Source organism: Prionailurus viverrinus, chromosome C2, assembly GCF_022837055.1.
Source record: "Prionailurus viverrinus isolate Anna chromosome C2, UM_Priviv_1.0, whole genome shotgun sequence".
Classification (NCBI taxonomy): Eukaryota; Metazoa; Chordata; class Mammalia; order Carnivora; family Felidae; genus Prionailurus; species Prionailurus viverrinus.
This window is the reverse complement of record NC_062569.1, coordinates 86,102,313-86,127,147: the sequence shown is the minus strand read 5'-3', so window position 1 is coordinate 86,127,147 and position 24,835 is coordinate 86,102,313. Positions and strand designations below refer to the sequence as shown.

General features: G+C 35.0%; 1 protein-coding gene across 1 annotated transcript in view; it reads left to right on the top strand.

Moving 5' to 3' along the window:
• Nucleotides 1-21,825, top strand: part of ACAP2 (ArfGAP with coiled-coil, ankyrin repeat and PH domains 2) — a 155,315-nt gene extending 133,490 nt beyond the window's left edge. Inside the window, exons 16-23 of the mRNA XM_047874639.1 lie at nucleotides 2,285-2,376; nucleotides 3,951-4,135; nucleotides 5,013-5,105; nucleotides 6,437-6,624; nucleotides 7,234-7,343; nucleotides 8,693-8,803; nucleotides 11,343-11,404; nucleotides 17,250-21,825. Coding sequence (XP_047730595.1) covers nucleotides 2,285-2,376; nucleotides 3,951-4,135; nucleotides 5,013-5,105; nucleotides 6,437-6,624; nucleotides 7,234-7,343; nucleotides 8,693-8,803; nucleotides 11,343-11,404; nucleotides 17,250-17,350 — 942 coding nt within the window. The 3' untranslated portion in view covers nucleotides 17,351-21,825. The remainder of the gene's footprint in view (nucleotides 1-2,284; nucleotides 2,377-3,950; nucleotides 4,136-5,012; nucleotides 5,106-6,436; nucleotides 6,625-7,233; nucleotides 7,344-8,692; nucleotides 8,804-11,342; nucleotides 11,405-17,249) is intronic.
• Nucleotides 21,826-24,835: the final 3,010 nt, after the last annotated feature.

The following is a 24,835-nucleotide window of genomic DNA, read 5'->3' as shown; positions in this document are numbered from 1 at the left end:
GGCTGGCAGGCGTGTGTGTGCACACTCTCAAAATAAGTAAATATTTGTTTTAAAAACAAACAAATAAATAAATAAATAAAATGTATGAGTTTCTCCATGCTAACAATAAATTGTATTGGAACGCATCTGAGGCTATTTTAGCAAATCTGGTGTTTTCTTTTGGGTTTTTTTAAAAAATCGCTAAGTTTACATAACGCTCTTAACTGCAAATCACTTCATCTTTTAAGGAAAACACATTCCTACGTTTTTATGTTTTCTCAAAGAATGGTCTTCAATTATGTGCCTTAATTTTAATCCTTTATAATTATATACATTTTTGTTAAAAGTATAAGATGTATTAGTGCACTCCCTAATGGATTGGTATAGCATGTTGTTATCATTGAGTCATTTTAGCATAGGACCTTTTACAAATTTACATTTCTCAAGATAAGTGGTCCAACTAAGACATCCTTTATCCTTGTGTAAGGATTCATATCTATGGAAATGCCATAGGTAATTTAAATCACAACTGGGTTTCTGGTAAGATTTATAAAACTCATATATTGGTTAATGATATATTCCTTTTAATTCCCATCATTTGGTTTACCATATTGTAGAAAAATATATATTCATTTAGAGATTATGGTATATTCTGCATTTACTTCTGTCTGAAAATTGTGTTCTTTTTTTTAATGTTTGTTTTATTTTTGAGAGAGACAGTGGGAGCGGGGGAGGGGCAGAGAGAGAGGGAGACACAGAATCTGAAGCAGGCTCCAGGCTCTGAGCTGTCAGCACAGAGCCCGATTCGGGCCTGGAACTCACAAACCACGAAATCATGACCTTAGCTGAAGTTGGACACTTAACCGACTGAGCCACCCAGGCGCCCCGAAAATTGTGTTCTCAATGTACTTGTATTTTTATTTTAATCCATAGATAAACTGGTGATCCTCTCAGTTATGTAAAGTACAAAAAAAATCTGCTTTGTGGAATTATTGTGTAAACATCTGGATGAAAGTGATAAATTAGTTGCTAAGGTAGAGCCCTAATTAGATAGATTGTATTAATTGTTATGAATGCAAAGGAGAAGAAAGTGGGGGAATGAGAGGTAGAAATCTAATTTCTGCATCAGTTTTGTAGATGTGAACTTATTAATAAGTTCAATTTTTAAATTTTTTTTTTCAACATTTATTTTTGGGACAGAGAGAGACAGAGCATGAACGGGGGAGGGGCAGGGAGAGAGAGGGAGACACAGAATCGGAAACAGGCTCCAGGCTCCGAGCCGTCAGCCCAGAGCCCGACGTGGGGCTCGAACTCACGGACCGCGAGATCGTGACCTGGCTGAAGTCGGACGCTTAACCGACTGCGCCACCCAGGCGCCCCAATAAGTTCAATTTTTAAAATTTGGCTGAAACATAGCTAGCTGTCTGGTACATTAAAAAAATAATTGAGGGGCACCTGAGTGGCTTAGGCAGTTGGGTGTCCGACTTTGGCTCAGGTCATGATCTCATAGTGCGTGAGTTTGAGCCCCGCATCGGGCTCTGTGCTGACAGCTCAGAGCCTGGAGCCTGCTTCGGATTCTGTGTCTCCCTCTCTCTCTGCTCCTCCCCCACTCGTGCTCTGCCTCTCTGTGTCTCAAAAATAAATTAAAAAAAAAAAATTAAAAATTTTTAAAAAATAATTGAAAATTTTAAACAAAATATTTTGCAATTCTTTTTTTTTTTTTTTAACTCCATTTCTTTATTTTGAGGTGGGGGGGGGGGTGGGAGGAGAGAGAGAATCCCAAGCAGGCTCTGCGATATCAGCACAGAGCCAGACGAGGTGGGGCTTGATCTCACGAATCCTGAGATCATGACCTGAGCCGAGATCAAGTGGCAGATGGTTAACCGACTGAGCCACCTTGGTGCCCCATTTTGCAATTCTTATATATAAAATATAAAGAGAAAATAGTGTACTTCCATTTTGAGGTGTTTAAAACTTAACCTGTTTGGCCTCAATCTTCTTTTTTCATTTAACTTACCAAGCATTGTGAATAATCTGCAGCATTGTGCTAGCCATAGTTGAGGGACGATAAGTGAGGAGAGACCTTTTCCTGTATTAGTGGCAGTCTTCTAGGGGGAGGTATTCTGGTAATAGCAAAATGATGATATTGCTCTTAGTTCCTTGTCTCATTTTGTTTTAACTTCAAACTTTGTGGGATCAGCATTTGCAGAACAGCAAAAGGAATGAGTTAGCTGTATTTGCTTTAAGGACTGTTACAGTATTTTTAGGAATTTGTACCTTATTTTCCTATTTTCCTGCCAAACAGCTTATGTGTGAATTGGGAAATGATGTTATAAACCGAGTTTATGAAGCTAAAGTGGAAAAATTGGGAATAAAGAAACCACAACCAGGACAAAGGTACTAATTTCAATTGTCTCCATGTGTTACCCTTTTATTTTTCGTAAGCAGGAATATAGCTATGATTTTATTTCACTACAACTGATACGTAATATTGAGATAGACTGTTTAGAAGAGAGCATTACTGCTTCTGTTAAAATACGGAAATCTTGGGGCACATGGGTGGCTCAGTTGGGTAAGTGTCCGACTCTTGGTTTCAGCTCAGGTGATCTCATGCTTTGTGAGTTTAAGCCCCATGTTGGGCTCTGCACTGACAGCATGGAGCCTGTTTGGGATTCTCTCTTTCTGCCCCTCCCCTGCTGTCTGTTTGTCTGCCTGTTTCTCTCAACATAAAGTAAAGAATTAAAAAAAATTTTTTTAAAAAGATGACTATCTCTTTCTTGGGTATGTGTTAGATAATTATTTGTTATTGATTAGATAATAAACTATAGTCTCCAGATGACAATCTCAAAAATTAAGTCTCTACATAGACTATAAAAGCTCTTAGCAGTTAAAGTAGACCAATTCTGTTATTGGCAGGGGTTTAAAAAGAGATAATCTGTTCATTAATGTCTCTAAGGATCAAGTTTCTATTTCCAACAGTGAATAATTTTACATTGTTTAACTTACCACAGTAAATATCTGTGAAACACATACTTAATAAATGGCATTATGATGTTAAAGAATTAAAGGTGAAAGGGTAGCTTCTGGTAGGGGAGAGTACTTAGTTGCTATGTTTGAATTATACTTCCAATTCTATATGTGGAGGCTCTTTGAATGAAGTGGCTAAGACTGCCTTCAAGGTACATAATTAATTTTTATTGTTGACGTTGCTTTTAGTTTTCATGGTTCTTTATTTTTAGCACTAAAATTTTATTTGCCATAATCCTATGTTGGGATTTTATGTTTGACTAAATCTGTATGTATAATCAATACTATTTTAAAGTTATTGTTGTCTGCACTAATATCATTTAAATGAGATTATTTGGTAAAGCATGGCTGAGTTATTTCAGACCTTGAAATATCCTTCTATTTCAGCCAAAGACTTAACCATTTCAAAAGGATATAAGTAAGAAAAGGTATAAAACAGACTTGGTATTTTATGATTGTATCATAAAGTTTAAAATGTGACATATTTGCTTCCTCCTTAGTTAGGAATGCTGTTGTTTTAAAGTAGTTGTCTTAGGAAAAATTATGGCCATCAATAGTGATAGTTCAGTATGTGACATTATCTATTGCAGTAAAATGAAATTAATTTCCATAAATTTTTATAGTTTTCTTGGTAATGGTTTTCATTTTGTAAAAAGCACAAGGGAACATGTATAGAAATGAAGGAGCACAGAAATTAAGAGAATAGAGAGTGCCATGTTTATACTTGTGATTTTTCGTTTAGTCTATTGTTTGTATTTCATTTGAACATGAGATCGTAAGTTATTAAATATTTGGAAGGGAAATATGTTGCATAATGTCACAAATTTAGTTTTAACTTGTAATACATTTAGTGACTTTTTTTTGAGATATTCAATATATAATGGCTTCTTTTCAGCCATACTAAGAGATTAAGCAGAACATCATGACATTTTTATGTATACCAGACAGGAGAAAGAGACATATATCAAAGCAAAATATGTGGAGAGGAAATTTGTGGATAAATATTCTATATCATCATCACCTCCTGAGCAGGAAAAAAGGATTGTCTCCAAAAGTTGCGAAGAAAAGAGGCTGAGCATTTCTAAACTTGGGCCAGGTGACCAAGTCAGAGTACCTCCCCCAAGTTCAGGTATTACAGCTTACTTGTTAAACTGAAGTCGCTTTCTTCATCTCTGAATTAGTAGCCACTGTAGATTATTTAAATGCTAAAAGACCTGTTTCCTTCTGCATATTGTAAGGAAAAATTGGATTTCTATGTCTTTAAAATGGTTAAATTTAAATAGCATCTTGGTAACTCACATTTCTAGGTAATGTGTATATTCTAGGGAATAAAACTGTTTAGAGTGCAAGGGGAGATGGGAATTATAAATCTATCATGGCAACAAGCCCTAAATATCTGATTAACTACCTAATATCCTTCCTATTTTTTTCCTCCTAAATTTTTCCCAGTAACGTTTTTTTCCTGCCCTTTTCCCTTCTTATGGCCTGCTTTGTGCTTTGCTAACTTGCATGTCCTCAGTGGTTGCTGTAAATAGCGACGAGGCCAGGCGGGAGTCTCTGTTCTGTCCTGATGAGCTAGATTCACTCTTCTCCTACTTTGATACTTCTTCAAAACTACGTAGTAGTAAGTACTACTCTTGTGGAGCATTCCAAGTCTGTGCCAGTGGTCATTGTGCGGTGTGGCCATTTCTCTAGATGTTACCCATTGTCTCAGAATTACACATTACTTACAGTCATAATAAATTAAGCTCTTCACCACCCCTGACATATGGGGTAATGAGATGTGTTGCGACTCTGAAGATAAGTTTATTTTCAGGCTTTGTGCTTGATTCATATTTTGATAAGCTAAGTGTTCAAAAGGATTAAAATTGTGTTAAATGTATTCTGATGGTGGCTGAGTTCATGTTGATGTATTATCAGAACTCATTTTAAAACCTTGTTGTTTGGAGTAGATTGTTTTCTAATGGTGTGAACTTTAATCACTAGCTGATTTTTCTTTAAAACAGTTAAAAGTAATGATAGTGGAATCCAGCAGATTTCTGATGATGGAAGAGAATCTTTACCCTCGACAGTGTCTGCCAATAGTTTATATGAGACTGGTGAGTTTTGGTGAAATTCAGTGTTAATTAGTATTGTTTGCTGAAAAATGCATGTGGTTAGTGCTTAATCTTGATTAAATAGTTTCTAAAGGAAGTGGTTAGCCTTTTAGAAGGTATTGTCAAATGAGAAAGTGGATTTGGAAGTTCTCTCCTAGCTGTACATTCTTCTAAGCCTCATGATGTGGGCTAAAAGTGCCTACTCAGTTGCTAAGTATACTTTTTAGTCCACATGAACTGTATGTTTTATTTATTTTATATTTATATATTTATATTTATTTATCTAATGTGGCTATCTTATCTAATGTGGAGAAAGAGATTAACAACTCTCTCCCCATTATATTTTTCTTTGGATCTGTGCTTTCTTCCTATATTTTCTCCTTCATGATTCCCATGATTTTGGTCTTACAGAATATTCAGGGTAGTGAGCATTTTCTGAATTACTTGAATTGCTTGTACTATAACTTATGATGATATTGGACCATCCTAGGCATAAAGTGAGGTTTAGTCTAGTAGTAAAATTCTTCATGGATTTTGACCATCCTTTTTAAATCCAGGCATATAGGAATATACCTAATTTTAATCTAGTACAGTGTAATTAACCTCCCATTGCATATCGTAGGACCACAAAGGCCTAGTATACCAATGGATGTCTTTATAAGAGAAGTTTGACTGTTTGGGGAGTCATCAGGGAATAATATATTTTTGTGAAAACCTCCCATTAGCTCATTTTGTTAAATTAGTGGTTACTTTTACATCTTTTACATTGTGCTACATTGTAGTAAGGGCTCATTTAAAAAAATGTGGTAAATAGAGAAAGACAAATATCATATGACTCCACTCATATGAGGACTTTAAGAGACAAAACAGATGAACATAAGGGAAGGGAAATAAAAATAATATAAAAACAGGGAGGGGGACAAAACATAAGAGACTCTTAAATATGGAGAACAACCAGAGGGTTACTGGAGGGGGTGTGGGAGGAGGGATGGGCTAAATGGGTAAGGGGCATTAAGAAATCTAGTCCTGAAATCATTGGTTGCACTATATGCTAACTAATTTGGATGTAAACTAAAAAAAATAAAAATAAAAAATTTAAACACATTTTGTTATGTATGTGGTAAGACATACATAACATGAAATTTACATCTTCACCATTTTTAAACGGACAGCTGCATGGCATTGAGTTTCTTAACCCTTGTGCTGCCGTTACCACAATGCAGCCACAGAACTGTCTTCATCTCACAAAACTGAAACCCTGTACCTCTGAAACAATAACTTCCCATTCTCTCCCTTCCTGCTCATTTTTACTGATGTATTTGTTTGCTTTACAGAAGGAGAAAGGCAAGATTCTTCTGTGTTTCTCGACTCTAAACATCTTAATCCGGGACTCCAACTTTATAGGGCTTCATATGAAAAAAATCTTCCTAAAATGGCTGAGGCTTTGGCTCATGGTGCAGATGTGAACTGGGCTAATTCAGAGGAAAATAAAGCAACACCACTTATTCAGGCTGTATTAGGGGTATGAATTCATACATTGTAAAAAAATCATAATTCATTCTGAACATAGCTTTAGCATTATTTTTTGCTTTAAGAGTTGGGTTGGAAAGTAGAAGAAAATGCTAGTAGTGATTTCTGAGTATCACTGTGATTACGTAAGGTCAGGTTTTTTTCTCAGTGGAAGAGAATTTTGGTAATGAAAGTAGTGTCTTTTGCTAGATGACACTGCAAATTGAATCCCTGTAAGAAGTCATTCTTGGCGGGGCGCCTGGGTGGTTAACCGACCGACTTCCGCTCAGGTCATGATCTCACAGTTTGTGAGTTCGAGCCCCGTATCGGGCTCTGTGCTGACAGCTCAGAGCCTGGAGACTACTTCAGATTCTGTGTCTCCCCCTCTCTCTACCCCTCCAACTGCTCACGCTCTGTGTCTCTCTGTCTCTCAATAATAAATAAATGTTAAAAAAGAAGTCATTCTTCGGAAGAAAATAATTTATCATTTCTCTGCTTTCACTGGGGAGTATTTTCTCTTTTGGGAGAAAATAAAACATAAAGGCTATTAAAGACCTGTTTTTAATAGAAATATATTATCGTTTGCTTTTTGTACATTGTTATCTTCTTTTTTTCTTCTAAGGGTTCTTTGGTGACATGCGAGTTTCTTCTACAGAATGGTGCTAATGTGAACCAAAGAGATGTGCAAGGGCGGGGCCCACTGCACCATGCCACTGTCTTGGGGCACACAGGGTAAGCTGTTGAGCTTGCATATTTAACTAGATTTTATTTGAAAAATTATTTTGAAATATCATTTTGCTTTTTCTTAGGCTATGGTCATTAAGTAGAGTTTGTAAAATGATACCTTCCTGTGACTTGTATTGTCATGATGGAATTTCAAATTTTAAAAATCTCCTACAGAAAAAAGCTACTGTTACTTTTCAGAAAAGAACATTGCAAAGTTTATTTTGAACTTTACTTGCCATTTATGTAGATCAGTTTTAGTATTTAAAACTGTTACTGAAATTATGGTGATTTTTTTCAGACAACTAAGTCTATGTATGTATTTATGCATGTTCACATATTTATATACATAGCATGTGCAGTTGGGGAGAATTTTATAACTTTGGACATTTTAGTTTTCTCACAGGGTACCTAAAGTCAGACTTTAACTTTTAGCTTGTGCTATTGACATGGAGGCTTCTGAAGCAGTATTTAGACTCACAGAACAATAAAGCCTTGAAAATTACTGTTGTTGTTGTTGTTGTTGTTGTTGTTGTTGTTTGAAAATGGAATTTCTAATAAAAGGTACAAATGAAGTCAAAATGTTGACCTTAAATGAAAAATTTGTGTCATAGATGATTGTTTTTAAATAAAATATCTCAGGATATCCAATTCTTATTACCCCAATAAGCAAGAAGCTGGGTATTTTTTTTTTTTTTATGTTTATTTGAAGCATCTTGTATTTTTTAAAGCATTTTCTATTCTTATCATAGTTTGCTTTCCTTCTGTCAGCAAAGAGATACTGAGTTCAATGACTTCATCATACAAACTTTTGGATACTTAAAAGTGATTGTATTTGATTCATCTGTGTATTTTCTTCTTAAACAATCATTCTTCCCATTTTACTTCATAGACTCCATTTACTCATTCTGTCATATTTTTTCATTTTTGTCAATTTCTTCAAGTTATCAATATTTGTGGAGGATTACCCTCTTTGCTGTTGAATTATTGTTGGTATAATGTTAACGTTGCCTTGGCTTCCTTCTTTCCCAAATAATGACCTTAAGTGATGCTGTTTTGTTTAAGTTCATGGAAATATATGTACATCTTTTTCTGATATTATTTGAGGATAGAGACCATAATTTATACATCTCACCATCCTACGTAGCACCAAGTTAAAAGGGGAAAACACCTTGAGATTTGTAAAATGGTGATCATGGTAAATTTTTATTGTTCAATAAATAGTTGTAGAATGAGTCAAGAATTTCCTAATGAAATGCTATTTCTTTAAGTGAGATGGTGCTTTTAATTTTTTTATGGTGAATACTAATATTTTTTTCTTATTGGCCATATATTAAAAATACTGTTTCCTTAAACAGGCAGGTATGTTTATTCCTAAAACGAGGTGCCAATCAACATGCCACTGATGAAGAAGGGAAAGACCCTTTGACTATAGCTGTGGAAGCAGCCAATGCTGATATAGTGACCTTGTAAGTGTCTTCTTTTTCCTTGATTATTTTTCAGACAGTTGTAGTACTTAGTTTCAGTGTAGTACTTAGGTTCGAACATAGTTTCATGCATAGGTATGAACTATAAACTTGATTGTTTAATGTGTACCATGTACCTTTTTAAGCACATTTAATGTATTACATATAGGAACTTATTTGGCTCTCACAGCAACCCTATGAGGAACATATTATTAGCCTTATTTTATAACGATACCACGCCACAGATAATTTGAGAAACCGGTAGCTCATGGAGCTGGGATTTGAAACTAAGAATTTTGGCTCTAAAACCCATGTCCTTAGCCACTTTTTAAATCCTGCATGACCAGTAGGAACAGAAAATCCATGTCTTCTCTAAAATGGATTCTTTAATTTTCACTACAGTACTAGGGCAGGGGGTGGATTGGTACAGTAACAGGCTATTATTCTGTTCAAAAATCTGCATTTATTCTACCTTAAGAGTTAGAGGATTATAAGTAGGGAAGACAGCTGCACTGACGTTAGCAACTTTTGCAGTTGCGTTGCCTTTGGGCAGTGATGCTTAGGGATCCTTTTGTGCTTATTTTTTTTAAGGAGTTGTTTACATGAATACTCTATCTTAAGATAAAAATACCTGTTTTTTAATGTTTGAATACAATTGAATATGATCTGTTAAAGGAAGACTTTTGAGATCTTAATTTGATTTTCATCTTAGATCAAAGTTGTTTGTTTACACTGGAATCTAAAAAAGTGATTGCCACTTACACTTTATTGTGATGTAGGAAATATGTTGTATGAAGTCACTTACTCGTTCTGTTCTGTGTTGCCTGAAACCCAGAACTACTGATCCCCTATTATATGAGTATTGATAGTTTCATTCACACTACTGAGTCTCAGTCACCTACAAAGGGAAACTTTCCCAACTGCCTTGAACTCCTGAGCTGCCACTGAGAATTCTTGACTTGTCATATATCACTCCTCCCTGATCCCTGCCAAATTAAAACACAAGGCAAAACAGTAAGACATGCTTTCTCTGCACTCAGTGTCCTTTCCCCACTGGAGAGGTTATTGGAGGAAAATTTAGAACTATTAAATTATTATAGATTCACAATTGGAGAAAGAGAAGTTATTAAAGAAAAGATAGGACGGGGCGCCTGGGTGGCGCAGTCGGTTAAGCGTCCGACTTCAGCCAGGTCACGATCTCGCGGTCCGTGAGTTCGAGCCCCGCATCAGGCTCTGGGCTGATGGCTCAGAGCCTGGAGCCTGTTTCGGATTCTGTGTCTCCCTCTCTCTCTGCCCCTCCCCCGTTCATGCTCTGTCTCTCTCTGTCCCCAAAATAGGTGAACGTTGAAAAAAAAAATTTTTTTAAAAATAAAAAAAAAAAAAAAAAAAAAAAAGAAAAGATAGGAATAGCATAGAGAAAGGAACCCTGGATGCAGCTTCCCAGGCAATTCTTATAATAATGGCCCCTTTACCTCAGAAATATCTGTTCCCAAATTGTCTAAATTTTCTCATTTTACTTTGTGTGAAGACTTCAGTTTCATTTAATAATTTTTTAAAGTAATGGTCCTCTCTGAAAAGTCCAAATACCAAAGAGAGGCCTAAGGCGCTATTAATTCACACAGTGGTTATGAAAAGAGGTGGAAGGGAGTGGTAGTATTTTGGAGAGAGGGAAAGCTCATGTCAGATGCTGCAGTTGCCAGAAGTGCACGTTAGAAGAGGGTGATATAAGTCTCGGTGGGCAGTGTACCCACTGCCTGAAGGTGGGTGGCCCGAAGGACAGACAAATAGTGAAAAGTAGGAAGGGGCACTGAAGGCGACATTTGCCTGTTTCAAAATTGTTTAAAGTTAGTACAAAAATGGAAGGAAATTCTTGTCTTCTTAATCCAGTGCTGTATATCTTCCTGCTGCCAGGATGAATACCCCACGAAAGAGTGTCTAACCGAATGGTAACCTTGGTAAAATCTTAGCAACCTATGGTCATTTAATACATCAAAATACGTTTCCACTATTTAGACATAACACATGCCATTTACATTTTTGGAACTACCTCACCTCAGGGTGAAGCCGAATAAACTTAAACCGTACAGTAGGACATTCCATACTGTAGAAGCAATACTTTGAACAGTTGCTGGAGAAGCTGGGGAGTCTCTGAAGTCAGGAAGTAAGCTCCTGGAGGTGCTCCAAAGGTCCTGCTTAAACAGTGATGAAATGTATTTGTTAGAAATCTTTTATTGTCGGGGCACCCAGCTGGCCAACCCAGCTGGCTCAGTTGGTGGGCAAGCATGCGATTCTTGATCCTGGGGTTGTACATCTGAGCCCCAGTTTTGGTGTAGAGATTACTTAAAAATAAAATAGTTAAAAAAAGAAATCTTTATTATATTCTCTCATGAGAATTGTATAAAGGGAAACTAAAACTAAAACCCCATCTATTATAGTGGTAAACACTAGGAAGAGAAAAAAGTGTGTTTTATCTGCTTATACATTTCATTGGTTTGTGGTTTCATTACATACTTCATCTAAAAATCCTTTCCTTTGATTTTAGGTTACGTTTAGCAAGAATGAATGAAGAGATGCGGGAATCAGAAGGACTTTATGGACAGCCAGGTCAATATTCTACTAATAACCATACTGAAATGCAGTATAAGAAATGCATTCAGGAATTTATTAGTTTACAGTTGGAAGATTCATAGTTCTTTAGCAGACTGGCTTAATATTCTGGAGTTTTTATAACTTACTTGTAAATTGTGAGTTGTTATGTATTGTACTTACTGAATTCTCGGGAGCGGCTAACTCCCGAGCCTTTAGAAGTCCGTAACTATTCCTATTCCAGTACACATTTACTTGCTGTGTTCAACTTTGGCTGCTGACTTCTTTACCTGCTGTACAGATGTCTTCCATATACATTCCAGTGACACGGATGGAATGGTGACCTATATTTATACCCTCACAGCAGCACAATGGTCATTTTCATTTTGGAATTCTCTTTAGCTGTCAAGTGAATATAACAGAATTGTTTTCTTTTTGTTATTCAGGGAATTTCTATGAATTGCGTTCAGGGAAAAATACAAATCACCATGTGTTTGGCATATAAAAAGTCAGTATGGAAAATGCCTAGAAAAAAGTTTATTGAATTAAGAGTTTTGTACTCTGATCTAAAGATAAGTTTTAGAGTTAAAAATAAAATCTACTAGTAGTTTAAGAAGCCCCGAATGGGAATGGAGTTAGTTTAAAAGGTATAGAGAAAAGGTCTCACTTTACCTTGTAGCTTTGCCCCGAGCAATTGTACATTATCTGTTGGGTAAATGTAAGTATTTAGAACAGTATTTCATGAACCTGATGGTAAAGTAAACTTGTTAGAGAAATCTCAACTCAGGATCAGCCCAAGTCTCATTTTGTGTAATTTTCACCTTTGAGTCAGGATGTCAAGAAAAGGAAGAAATGTTGCTAATCAGATTCCTTTCTTTGAGGAACACATCCTAATTAGACATTCTTCACGAAGAAAAGAGTAATCATTGGATCTCCAGTTTCATGAATTTGAATATATGAATTCCTAATTTATCTGTTTTAAATTCATATAAGTATTAGTAAAAGATTTCAGGAATTCATGACTAAAATAATTGTAATGTTAGTTTTTAATAAGTATATTTAACTTTTAAAAATGAATATCAATGTATTATTTTAAAAGTGGCTTGGTAATATCATCTATTCTTCCTGTTTAAATATGTTTTGAGATTTCTGTATTTTATGCTAGCTTCAGCCATTAACCTTTACATAACTGGATTAGTATATAATTAATATGGGGCCATTCTTTTCTCGGAGGACTGTATTTACTACTTCTTGTTGGTCTAGTTTAATAGGGAACAAGTAATAACTTTGAGAACAGAGACACTTCAGCTAGATACTTCTAATCTAGGGTGTCCCACTTTAATCCTATGGATCAGACAATACTACTGACTCATGATACACCAAGATGTAAGAGTGCTGATTAAGGGTGAAGTCTCAGCATTAATTCTGAATTTCACCCATTTGTTTTAAACTTGAATGTTAGATTTTAAATAAGTTATAATTTTGTAACAGATATACTTAAGTGAGGGTATTACTAGGCCATTTTTAAGGCCTTTGTGTTTAAGCACTTTAAAAATAAAAATTATTCAAAGGATACGACCTGATATTTGTGAGGTAAGAGTGAACTTCAAGATTTTAAGTTAATTCTTTTTCCTGACATTTGAAACTTAAATGTTTGGTCAGCTGTTCTTTCCTTGAGCAGTTTGCTGATGAAGTTACACCCAACTGATTAGTCATAAGGTCAGTGGTCAACTTTCCTTCGGAGTTGGGAAACTTGAAAGGACAGGGCCTCTATGTTCTTGTGACTTCTAGTTCCACCCAGATTGCTTGGGCTTCTTCTGCCACCATTTAGGAGCATTCGAATGTCTCTTTCACTGCCGTTTTATGTATAAGTTTATGGGTATGCATCTTCCATTCCCCAGTAGAAAAATGAATTTTTCCAATTTATTTGACCGAAAAATGTTTTAAAAGCCTCATTTTGGGGTGCCTGGGTGGCTCAGTTGGTTAAGTGTCTGACTTCTGCTCAGGTAACCATCTCACAGTTTGTGGGTTCAAGCCCCATGTCGGGCTCGCTGCTGTCAGTGCAGAGCCCGCTTTGGATCCTCTGTCCCCCCTCTCTCTGCCCCCCAATTCTCATGTGATCTCTCTCTCAAAAATAAATAAACATTAAAAAAAGCCTCAAAAAAAAAAAAACCAGGCTTTTCCACCACTCTCAAATTTTAGAGATTAAAAATAGATCAGAATTCTGGAAATGGTGTATCAGAAGAATAAAATGGGATTTTGATCTATTTGGGGATGATCTTGATGATAGATTTTCAACCCATTTAGAAGGTCTCACATGCAAAGCAGAGCAACTTTATACTTAAGGTGACGCGGTGAAATGGCACAGCAGTTGCTCCCTGGCTACTTTTCTTTTCCTTCACAAGTCTTTGGAGAGCAGATATGTTAGCTCAGGCAGTAGGGTCTTTCTTTCCCCTCCACTTGTCACTGTTATTTTTCTCTCATTGATTTTGGCTGATTGTCTTATCTAGATCCTTTTGTTGTTGTTGCCTAGCAATACCTCAGAAATTTGGGTAATTTTAAAATGCAGGTATTTTCAATCTTTTGATAATGAAGAGCCCTATTATTTAAAAGACTCAGATATAATCTTTGGGAATCGTGGATTTATTTCTAAGAAACCACACTTCTGAACCTTCTATATACAACCCTAAGGACCTGAAACTTTCTATTTTTTGCAAGGCGATATAAGAGCACACGTTTCCTGAAGGGAAGATCTATCCCTCTTTATCAGTTCCTACAACTCTTAAGAGGACTGGGTGAGTGAGTGAAATATCACGCCCCGCCCTCAGTCGTTGGAAACCTCTCTGGTGGTTCCCACAGTCTCTGGTTCCATGACTCCCCTTGATTATTGGCAGAGTTTCTCAGCCAGTTGAAAATCACCACTTTAGTGAGCCACTACTGGTTATGCAAGTATGTCGCTAGCAAAGGTTGGTCCCTGATCTAATTATTTGTATAAAGGAAGCTGTAATCAACCCAGGAAGGGCGGGATCATATACTTGATCACCTAGAGGTGGGGTCTCACATGCTGCTGTCTCTTTGAGGGGAGTGCATTTCGAGAGCAAAATCAACAAGTCTTGGATCATCATCATTGCCGTTACAATGGATATTCTGAATACCAAAAATCAAAAACTATTTTGAACTATCAGTGGACATACAGAAGTCCACATTTTAAAAATTCTGAACTGTCTGGGCACATGGAAAAGTTAACTTTCTGAAGAGAAATAGAATATGATTAAGTAATTTAGAGGATATAACTTAGCATTACAAATATTGGGTGATTAGTTGCTTATCGTTTGTAATAAACTGTTAAATGTGCTTACGTGAGCTTTCCAGGGCAGCGAATTATGGGTTATTGTTTATGTATGCTAGTGTAGACAAGTTATATTGCCTTGGGAAAAATTCTAAATGATTAGAATTATATTTAAATTTCAAGGAATCACATTGAAGCTCAATTTATGTTAACTATATTAAATATCTTAGTCACTATTGTTATTGTAATGTTTGTTTTTTGGTAATATATTTTGAGGCCTAAGAAAGGTATTTTATTGATAGTCCATTAATTAATGTTTTGTTAGAAACTGAATGTTAACAGAAAGTTTTGTGTGTGTGGAAGGTGAGACTTCCTTTTGTCTTGTATTAGCTCTAAAATGTATTCGTGAAACCAATGATTAGTGTAGCACCAACACTTTCCTTCAAGGAAGCATTTAATTCAGTGAATAAAAGATCTTATAATTTGTTTTGCATGGTACAATGGTTCTACTAAAATGTACTTGTGTAATAGGTACTAGACGATTTAAGAACAAAAGCTGGAAAACCACAAAAAAGAAAAAACCCTACAGTTTGTTATACAAAATATGCATTGCTAATAGTAGAAGCCATATATTGCCATTGTACTGTTGTAATACTTAAGAATGCTCATCTGGTGCTATCTGTAAAGTATTTGGCATTAGCGTCTGCTAGATCCTTCTTCCTATTTCTTCTTGAATGTATAATGTGTGCCTTTTAAGTTACTTCTGGTGTTGAATGGTAAGATCAGTGTGTTATTTTTGTATTATAACCTGCACTTTACACTTCCTTGGAAAGTAAAATTCCAGACTCTCAAGTTTAAATAGTATTTTAAAAATATTTATAATGTTTACAATAAATATTTTCAATATTTTAATTCAACATCTAAGAATACGAATTTTTAAATATTTTGTATGGTTTGTTAATATTTAATGTTGATCTCTTCTCAGTTTATTTTATATCTTTTAGAATGGCTAAAAATGGGAATAGGTTTGTAGTTTGTCTTTTAACATGGGAGTTTACCTTTAAAAAAATCATGGGTGTAATTGGATTGTCTTAACAGTTGTTCCAGTATATCAAATTTCATTTTTATTGTTTCAATAACAGAATATGAGTTAGATGGTACTCTTAACCAACTATCAAGATTTTCTTCTTACTGTATTTTTTCTTTTTAAAGTAGATTGATTCAGGTCATGAGAAAATTTCCAGGACTAAATGAAAACTATATAGAGATTTTAATAACTTGCTTTTTACATAGACTAAATGTTAGAAGTGACTAAAGGTTAAAAGTATTAACTTTTTTTATTGAAAATCTTGAATTATGCTGTTAGACCTTTATACTAGATCTTTATCCCCCTCCCCCACCTTTTTTCTCTAGCTTTTGGTATGACACCTATTGCCTCAAAAATCTTGCTTTTTAAAGGCTGATAAAATCAACTGCACTATTAACAATTGTAGCAATGAGTTTGTAATAAGATGGATGCAAGATATCTTATGGGAAATAATTATAAAACCATGCTGCAACAATAATCATTTAAAACACTTTTGACGGTTTAAATCTTGAAAACAGAGCTATGCTAAGCTTCTGTGTAAACCTAACGTCTGTCAGAAGTATATATGATGAAAGATTGATCTTGAAAATGAGATTTTACTTTATACAAATCCTTGGTCTGAGGAATTAATCTTTATGTGTGCATATAACTAGTTTGTCATGGCAAGAAAAATAGTATTCAGTTGGCTATAGTATCAGTATCTACAATCTACTTCTCTCCGAGCCTATTTGTATGTACGTACATACATGCCTTATGCTAATTTAACCGACATCTTTGGTGTTTATTCCCCTTTGTCATAGCATTCTTGCTCATATGACCTACAGTAAGCAAAACACTTCTGACAAAATAGGAAACTGATCTTACAGTCCTTTTCTAGGCTTTATTATTCTATAAGCTCCGTAAGCAGTGGATTAGGTGTATTACTTTTAGTTAAGTTTGAGTAAAGAATTTCTTGTTCACATGCTATTTAAATTAAAATGCCTTTAGCTCAAAGATAATTATTAAAATAGGATTTTTTTTTTTTTTTTGCTCACCTGGTTATCAGTTTTGTCTTATTAATAACTTGCATCCATCAGAAGCATTAGTATTTGTTATTGGTCTTTTCTTTTGGCCTTGATCAAGGGAAATATTTATTTAAAGAATGCCTTGTTTACTATACCTCATTTAGAATGACTTTTATTTCTATGTAAATAAATGTATTTCTTTATATTGCTCTAAAACACTTGCATCTTTGCTCTTTTCTAACTCTGAGCTTTCCTCTGTGGCTGCCTCTGAGGTGCTTTTCTCAGGTATAGCTGTTTCTTTTCTTTCACTATGTGCTTTTCTAGCATTTATATTTAGTGGGTCTTTTTTTCTCCCCAATATGCTCATCTGAGTAAAATTTGAGTATGGTTAATTATAATATAGTTACTAGCCATAAAATGAATGTTGTCTATTAACACTTTCACTGTATAAATTTTAAGTGTCTTTATTTTACTTTCATGCAGGTGATGAAACCTACCAGGATATTTTTCGTGATTTTTCCCAAATGGCATCCAATAATCCAGAGAAACTAAACCGTTTCCAACAAGATTCACAGAAATTCTGAGTTTTTTTTAAAGAAGGGGAAAAGATTAAATTGAATGATCCCCTAATGTACTAATGTGTACGTCTGAAAACTCACAAATTTTTACTGCCTTAAATCTACTTAATTTTAGTAGGTATTGAGTGGTTTGGAAAAAAGGTACCCATTCATTGATATTTTTATAAATGAAAACATAGAGTTCTAGTAGTTGGGAGAAGAACCTAAGGACCGCTTTTATTTAAAAAAAAAAAAAAAAGCCTGTTTAAAAGGCTATTTTTTTATAGATAAAGTTAAATCTAGACCTAGGCCATCTCTAGGTTACAAGATGCTAAGGTTAGACAAAATTTCTGTTTTTTCCAATGGTTGGTAGCATTGGTTTTTGTTTTCCATGCATCGTGCCCAGGATCATTCAGTCAAGCATGTCTGCATCAAGTGGGAGCCAACTGTCCTGCCTGCCTGAAGAATATGTCTTGTCTTTAGCTTCCCTGATGATTTTTGGTGGTTCATGTGTGGTTTTGGTAGCCTAGCTGTCATACTCACAATACGTAATTTCATTATCAGAACTAGAGAATATGTTTCCCCCGTTTGCTCATTAATGTAGTGATACTCCTTAGACGTCTGGTTATTGTTGTGTACTTTAACCTACATGTAATGGCTGTACAAAGTAGACAGAACTCAAGTCCTTTAGAGTTACTCCATTTTTTGAAGGAAAAGAACCCTTAACATTTTTTTTTTTTTTTTTAAATCACCAAAAGAATTCTTACTTAAAGAAATTGTAGTCCTTCATTGTTCGGTTGATTTCCTAAAACCTTGACAAATTTATTGATGTAATAAAACTATGTTTCAAAGGTTACTTGAATGTTGCAAAATTATGCTTTCATCAAATTGTAATTTTTAAGGGAAAAGTTGATTTATAAAATAATGTAGAACATTTTTATATTTGAAATTTGTCCTTTTCAAGATAGATTTTTGCTGTTGCACTGAGTGAAAGAAAAATCTCTGAAAAAGAAAAAACTCATGTTTTTCTTAGGTTATACTGAACTATATAATGATAGTTTTTAATTTTTTTCAACATCTATCCTGTGTACTTTTATACACAGTGTATATGATTTTAAATTAATACCATCTATATATAGATATAGCGGTTGGCTTACATGAAACAGAGACCCTTGAATTCCGAAACCTTACAGATCTACTAATTTATCATGTGAATGCTATAAATTCGTCTGATTCCATCTTTGATTAACATATCTTGTCAGGAGTATAAAATAAGTAATTTGCTTTATGGTTTCTAATAATTGTCAACAGTTAAATTTAATCTTTTACAAGTTACATGTAAGTAATATTATTGATACCCAAATTCTAAATAAGAATTTTAAAAATTTGGGTTATCAAACAAGTAGAAAGATTACATTTAATTTGGCAGATAATAAGTTTTCTAACATTCTTCCCCCCAATAACTAGAGTTTTATAAGTTGATTGAATGTCAAATGAGGATTTGTTTAAATAGGAATTACACTGAAGTAAATTCATGTCACAGAAAAGTTTCCATATTTGTTTCCAAATTGTGTGCATATAATGCTTATTTAGTAATAATCACAGTGTATTAGATAAGGATAAAATATATTTATGAAATATTTCTAAGAAAATACTAACTTCCACAGCCTGTATTTTAATTGCAACAATAACAGGAACATTATGAAATCTTCCCTGTTTCACCTCATAGTCACAGGTCATCTGGCTTTGCAAAAGTCTGGTTTGTAAACCTTTTTATTAGAGTGTACTTTGAAATTGTCCAAAAAGTTCAAGGATAAGGAAATATGTTTAAAACAAACCAAAAGAAAAAGAGAGCCTCACCTTTCCTTTGTAGTGCCTATTCCTGAATAATAAGTAATAATATGTGAAATTATTCCTAAGCCTGGTAGAATTAGAATATAGACTTCCTGTTTAATCGTAGGGCTTCACTTCTGAAGCTCCTAACCTTTATCTGGGAAGCCTGGACAGTTTGGCTTTTGGATCCAGCCGTTGGGTGCTTCAGATCACCTCTGGGATCTCTCCTTGTGACGGCAGTTCCTTATGACACTCTTAACTCCTGTGGCTTGAATCATGAGTTGTTAATGTGGTAGTAATTAGTGTCTACCTAAATTTAGTGGTTAGAGATGTATTTGAAGGGTACTCACTTTAAAGATGATCGTGGTTCTGAATATCTTCAGAGAAAGCTAAATCTTTTAACAGTATACTGAGCCTGGCAATACGAAAATACATTCCTGTGGCTTGATTTCTTGAACATGCCAAGACTCAGTTTGGATGAAATTTGGCAGAAATGATGCAGTAGATATAGCAAGGCTTTAAAGTCAATTACTAGTGTTACATAGTCACAAAGTAGATTGGCTCTTACCAAGGTGAATTTAGCTGTGTCAACTAATAGCTCTTATATAGTATATAACAAATCTGAGTTTTATTATGCTGTGAATTATTCAGTGCATTATGAGAAATTATAGTGTAAACAATGTTAATCATACTTTTGGGCTTCATAAGTCAATGTGCTTGCCCTTTGTTTTCTTTCCCTAACTGATCTGCTTATGTTAGTTTCTGATTCCTAGTCAGTATTCTATTAGTTCATTATCATTAGTGCACTAACTTAAAAGCTAGATTAACATCAAAATAACAATAGCAGTACTAACTACAAAGAGCTCATAGAATGCAGTCTCACACGCTAGAACTAGACTAAAGTAATTGAGTAGTTATTTGCAGTGTTTCCTTGTAACACCTATATGTTTAAGATTTCTAAGGTATTTAAAAATTACCTTTGTTACAATCCTTAGAAATACAGAAATTTCCAGGGATTCACTACATTACAGTGTTTGCCTAATTTATACTGCTCTTCACTATTGATTTTAATGAACTTTGATGTTTACTTTCCAAAACATAATTTAATTTGGAATATGTACTTTGGTTCTTCATGAGTGCATTTTGGAAAAAAAAATTATACCTTCGCAGGCTGGACAACTTCAGTTTGTGATGTGTTAAGCAGTATTTTAAAAATATAATTCTACACGTGTAAGGTATAGACATGACAATAAACCAAATTGTATTTAAGACTAAATTTACTACCCATTTTGGATAATAAGAGATTCCCATACCACTCTTATATTGCCATATTAACTTTTCTGTTTGATAGCACTTTTGACCATGGACAGGAGCAGGAAAAAGGATATATTTTTATAGAATTATTATGTCCAGAATGACTTCAGACCTGCATGATACAGTGCAAAGAGCACTGACTAGTAGTTACTCTCCTTTTTTGGATTCAGAGCTTCTCACAAATAAAATGAGTGGATGAAACATGGTAAAACTATCACAGCATCCCTTTGTCTTCTCTTCTGCTCGCAGTGTACTTTGATATTACTCTGTCTCACCCGATTCTTACACTAGGACTTCTGAAGAATGCCGTCGTTTCTCTTCTTTGATCCTGGGCTGCTCCTCTTGTTTTACAGAGGGGAGCCATTGATTTTCTCATCGGTGGCACGGCTGACACCAGAACCCCTGTCTGACTACTAGTCAGAGGCACTTTACTTGTATCATGAAATAAATTGAAATCATTATAAAGCTGCAAAATCTGATAATGCCTGCCAGCTTTCCTTGTGTTTTGATAACAAAGACTGCAAATATTCTGAAGAACCTGGATATAAAATTATCTTGAAGGAATAGATTAGGATTTGAAGCCATTAAATTATAGGAAATATTACATTTTTGTAATGACAAACATTAATAAAAGCAAAACATGGTAAGGTCATTTTAAATCATCGTATACTTACCAAAGTCTTGATGTTTCCAAACGAAAGGTAACCTAGGGCTTGGATTCAGTTTGGCTGAATCCTAACATCTATAAATACGATTCTGTGGACATCTTTTTCCATTTACATACGTTTATCCACTTAAATAAGGAGAAGGAAGCAAGGTTTGATTAAATAAACTTTTCTCTGCATCGGTCTTTTCACTGACTTGTGTTCTAGATTTTCTTATTTTTCCTCAACAACCCCCTGCCTTGGGTGTTAATTTTAAACAGGGAAAGCTTGCTACATTATAAATATTGCTGGCAACATTTATTTTACACAAAGGCCTAAAGGTTAACTTTTGGAAATGATGAGCTACCTTTCTATATGTGTTTACTTGTGCTTTGTGATATTTCTGGATCATTCCAGTCATAAAGACTTATTACATGTAATATTTCTTGCTACCTGTGAAAAGGAATATTTTAAAGAATGTATAACCAACACTCCATTTACTTTTTATTAGTATGTAGAGGATTTGTATCTAATTCATGAATGTAGTTTTACTGTAGTTTGTCATTGTAAATGGAACAAAAGTACATTATCTTTATAGTTATTCTAAAATGTACATTATGTAAGAATTGTAAATATTATACTTGATTAAATACTTTGTATGCTGAAGAATTATGATAATAAGTCAATAAAAATCTCACCTCTGGCATAGTTCTTTTATGTTCAGACTTGAACTTTATTATGAACTACAACTGCAGACATATCTGTTAACAACTGTCACGTTTGTTTTTTAAAGCCACTTTTTAATGTTTATTCTTATTTTTGAGAGAGAGAGAGAAAGAAACACAGAATCTGAAGCAGGCTCCAGGCTCTGAGCTGTCAGCACAGAGCCTGATGCGGGGCTCAAACCCACGAACTGTGAGATCATGACCTGAGCCAAAGTCGGACGCCCAACTGACTGAGCCATCCAGGTGCCCCACCAACTGACATGTTTAAAGTCTTCTATTCCTTTCCAACTTTGTCAGATTGATCCAGTTGATTCTATTTGCTGATTGCTTCAATCAGGAAATCCGTTTTGTTTGTTTGTTTGCTTATTTATTTATTTCACAGTGCATGAGAGCAGGGGAAGGGCAGTGGGAAAGGGAGAGAGGGAATCTTGAGAGCATTGACTTGAGCTGAAATCAAGAGTCAGAGGCTTAACTGACTGAGCCACCTTAGGTGTCCCCATTTTGATCTTTCAAATATTTTCTTCCTGTTCACAGAGCTGTATGCTCTCAATTCACAGCTAAAAATGACAAAGGCTTGTGTGTGTGTGTGTGTGTGTGTGTGTGTGTGTGTGTGTGTGTGTGTGTGTGTAGGGGAGCCCTAATTCTAATTATTTTCCATTATGATTGACATCCATTGAAGTTCCCAGTCTAGGCAACACATTTGTACTCATCCTTTTAGTAAACAAAAGCATGTTTTTATATGAATTGACATAGAAGGAAGGGAGGGTTGAAAGAATAGACCTGGAAGTGAATTGCCTACTATTGCCTTAAGTTAATTAAAAGCAGACACATAAAACATTTCAATGTGACTTGCTTTATTCCACTTGATTTCACTTTCAGAATAGTTCTGTGAAGAAGAGAACCCGCACCTATAGTCAATAAAATTTTTAAATGAAAATAAGCAACCTACTTTTTCCTATTGCAAAAACAATGCTTTTTCATTGTAGACAAATGTTTAATAATAAGTAAAAAAGATAATCCTCCATAATTCCATCATCTGCCTGTGCTCTCCAATATGGTCTCTACTAGCCACATGTGGCTACTGAAATTAATTAGACAAAATTAAGAGTTCAGTTCATCTGTGGCACTGCTACATTTTAAGAGCTCAGCTGTATGCCTAGTGACTACTGTTTTGAAAAGGACAGATTATAAAACATGCCCATCATTGTAGGAAGTTCTGTTGAATAGTCCTTAGGGGGAAGCTGTTCCTTCCTCGGTATTTATCTTTTCAGAACTTTGGGTGTGTGTATTTATGTTGATATACAACGGGATCATACTATTTTGTTACCTGCTTCTTTCACTTAATAAATGGGGAGCAGATTTCTAAATCCTCAAATGTTCTATATCACTTTGGGAAGGATTAAAACATTTTTTTAGAATGGAAAATTTCAAACATACACAACATAGAATAATTATAATAGCTAGTAACTCAGGGCTAACATTGTTTTATTAATACTCTCACCCATTTTTTCTCTTCCCCAGATTTTATTTTGAATCAAGCCTCACACATTTCACTAACAAGTCATTCAGTATGTATCTCTAAAAGAGAAAAAGGCAATCACAATATCACACTTCTTTAACTATAAAACTACAGTCAGTACTCATATTATCCCAAATGTATCAAATATACTTTTTAAAAGTAGACTCTTCAAATCACAACTCATAGAAGCTCCATTCATTGCAGTTGGCTAGTATGTCTTGAGTCTCTAAATCTACAAATTTTTCTTCCATTTATTATTAAACATTTCTATTTGCAGTTTGTGAATACATCACTTTTAATGACAGCATCATTTTTGTTTAACCGCTTCACTGATGAACATTTGATTCCAATTTCTTGCCATCATAAATCTAGCTCTGCTTATCCTTATGGCTTTTTGCATACATTCTTAGTTATTTCCTCAGGACAGATTCCTAGAAGTTGGCTGGAGTTGGCTGACTCACAATGGGTGGGTATATTTTTGAGTCAGTAATCAATGAGTCAGGCACTGTGTTAGGTATTGGGGATATTATGGTGAAAAAAAAAAAAGATGTACTTCCTATTTTCTTGGGATCTTGTCTTCTTGGGATCTTGCCTTTCTCCACCTGCAGTGGAGGAAGATGGGACCGAATAGTTTATAGGTGGCTTTCATGGGATTGTTGGATGATAGTGCCTCACCTGGACACTGGATGGGTTGGTGTTCAGAGACCACTCATCAAGGCAGTGACATGTAAGTCAAGATTGTATGCAGAAAGAGAGTTTGGCTGGGTGAAGATCTAATGCAGTGCTTTCCAAACTTTGGTCTGTAAAAGATTCACTATCGGGGCCTGGGCTCATTGAAAATACATAGGTCCTGAACCTTTGTGTTTTTACTAAGTTTCTTGGGTGCTTCCAGTGCCACACCAAATCAAGAACCACTGTCTCTAAGAGAAACACTCATCTGGGTAGGAGAGAACTGAGAGTCTTCTTAGAGGCCAGAACGATTTTAGCATTGCCAGAGTGCCCTCCAGAAAAGTCCCCTCCCTCCATCTGCTGTAGAGGACAATGTCTGTTTCTCTGTATCCTTGACAATTTTGGGTACTAGTCAGTATGAAAAAAATATGATAATCCAACATTACAGATGAAAAAAACAATTCTAATCTCTGGTGAGAAGTCTGAGGACTTGACCGAAGTTACAGTTAGAACTGAAGAGTTCCTGTGGTTACCAAAGTACTTTGTGTATATAGCCATGTCATTATATACCCAGCTATGGGCTTAGAAAACAGTCCATGTCACCATCTGACACACTACACGTTTCTAATCTCTCTGTTTTCCCCTGCTAGAATATAAGCTCTGTGAGGGCAGAGACTTCTGTTTCTTTTCACTGCTGTATTCTCAGATGCTACTGTGCTTGACATGTAGTCGTCACTTGTTACCTCTTGAATAAATGACTGTCTACCTTCATTCAACCAATTGATTTAGTTTCCAGTCAGCAATATAT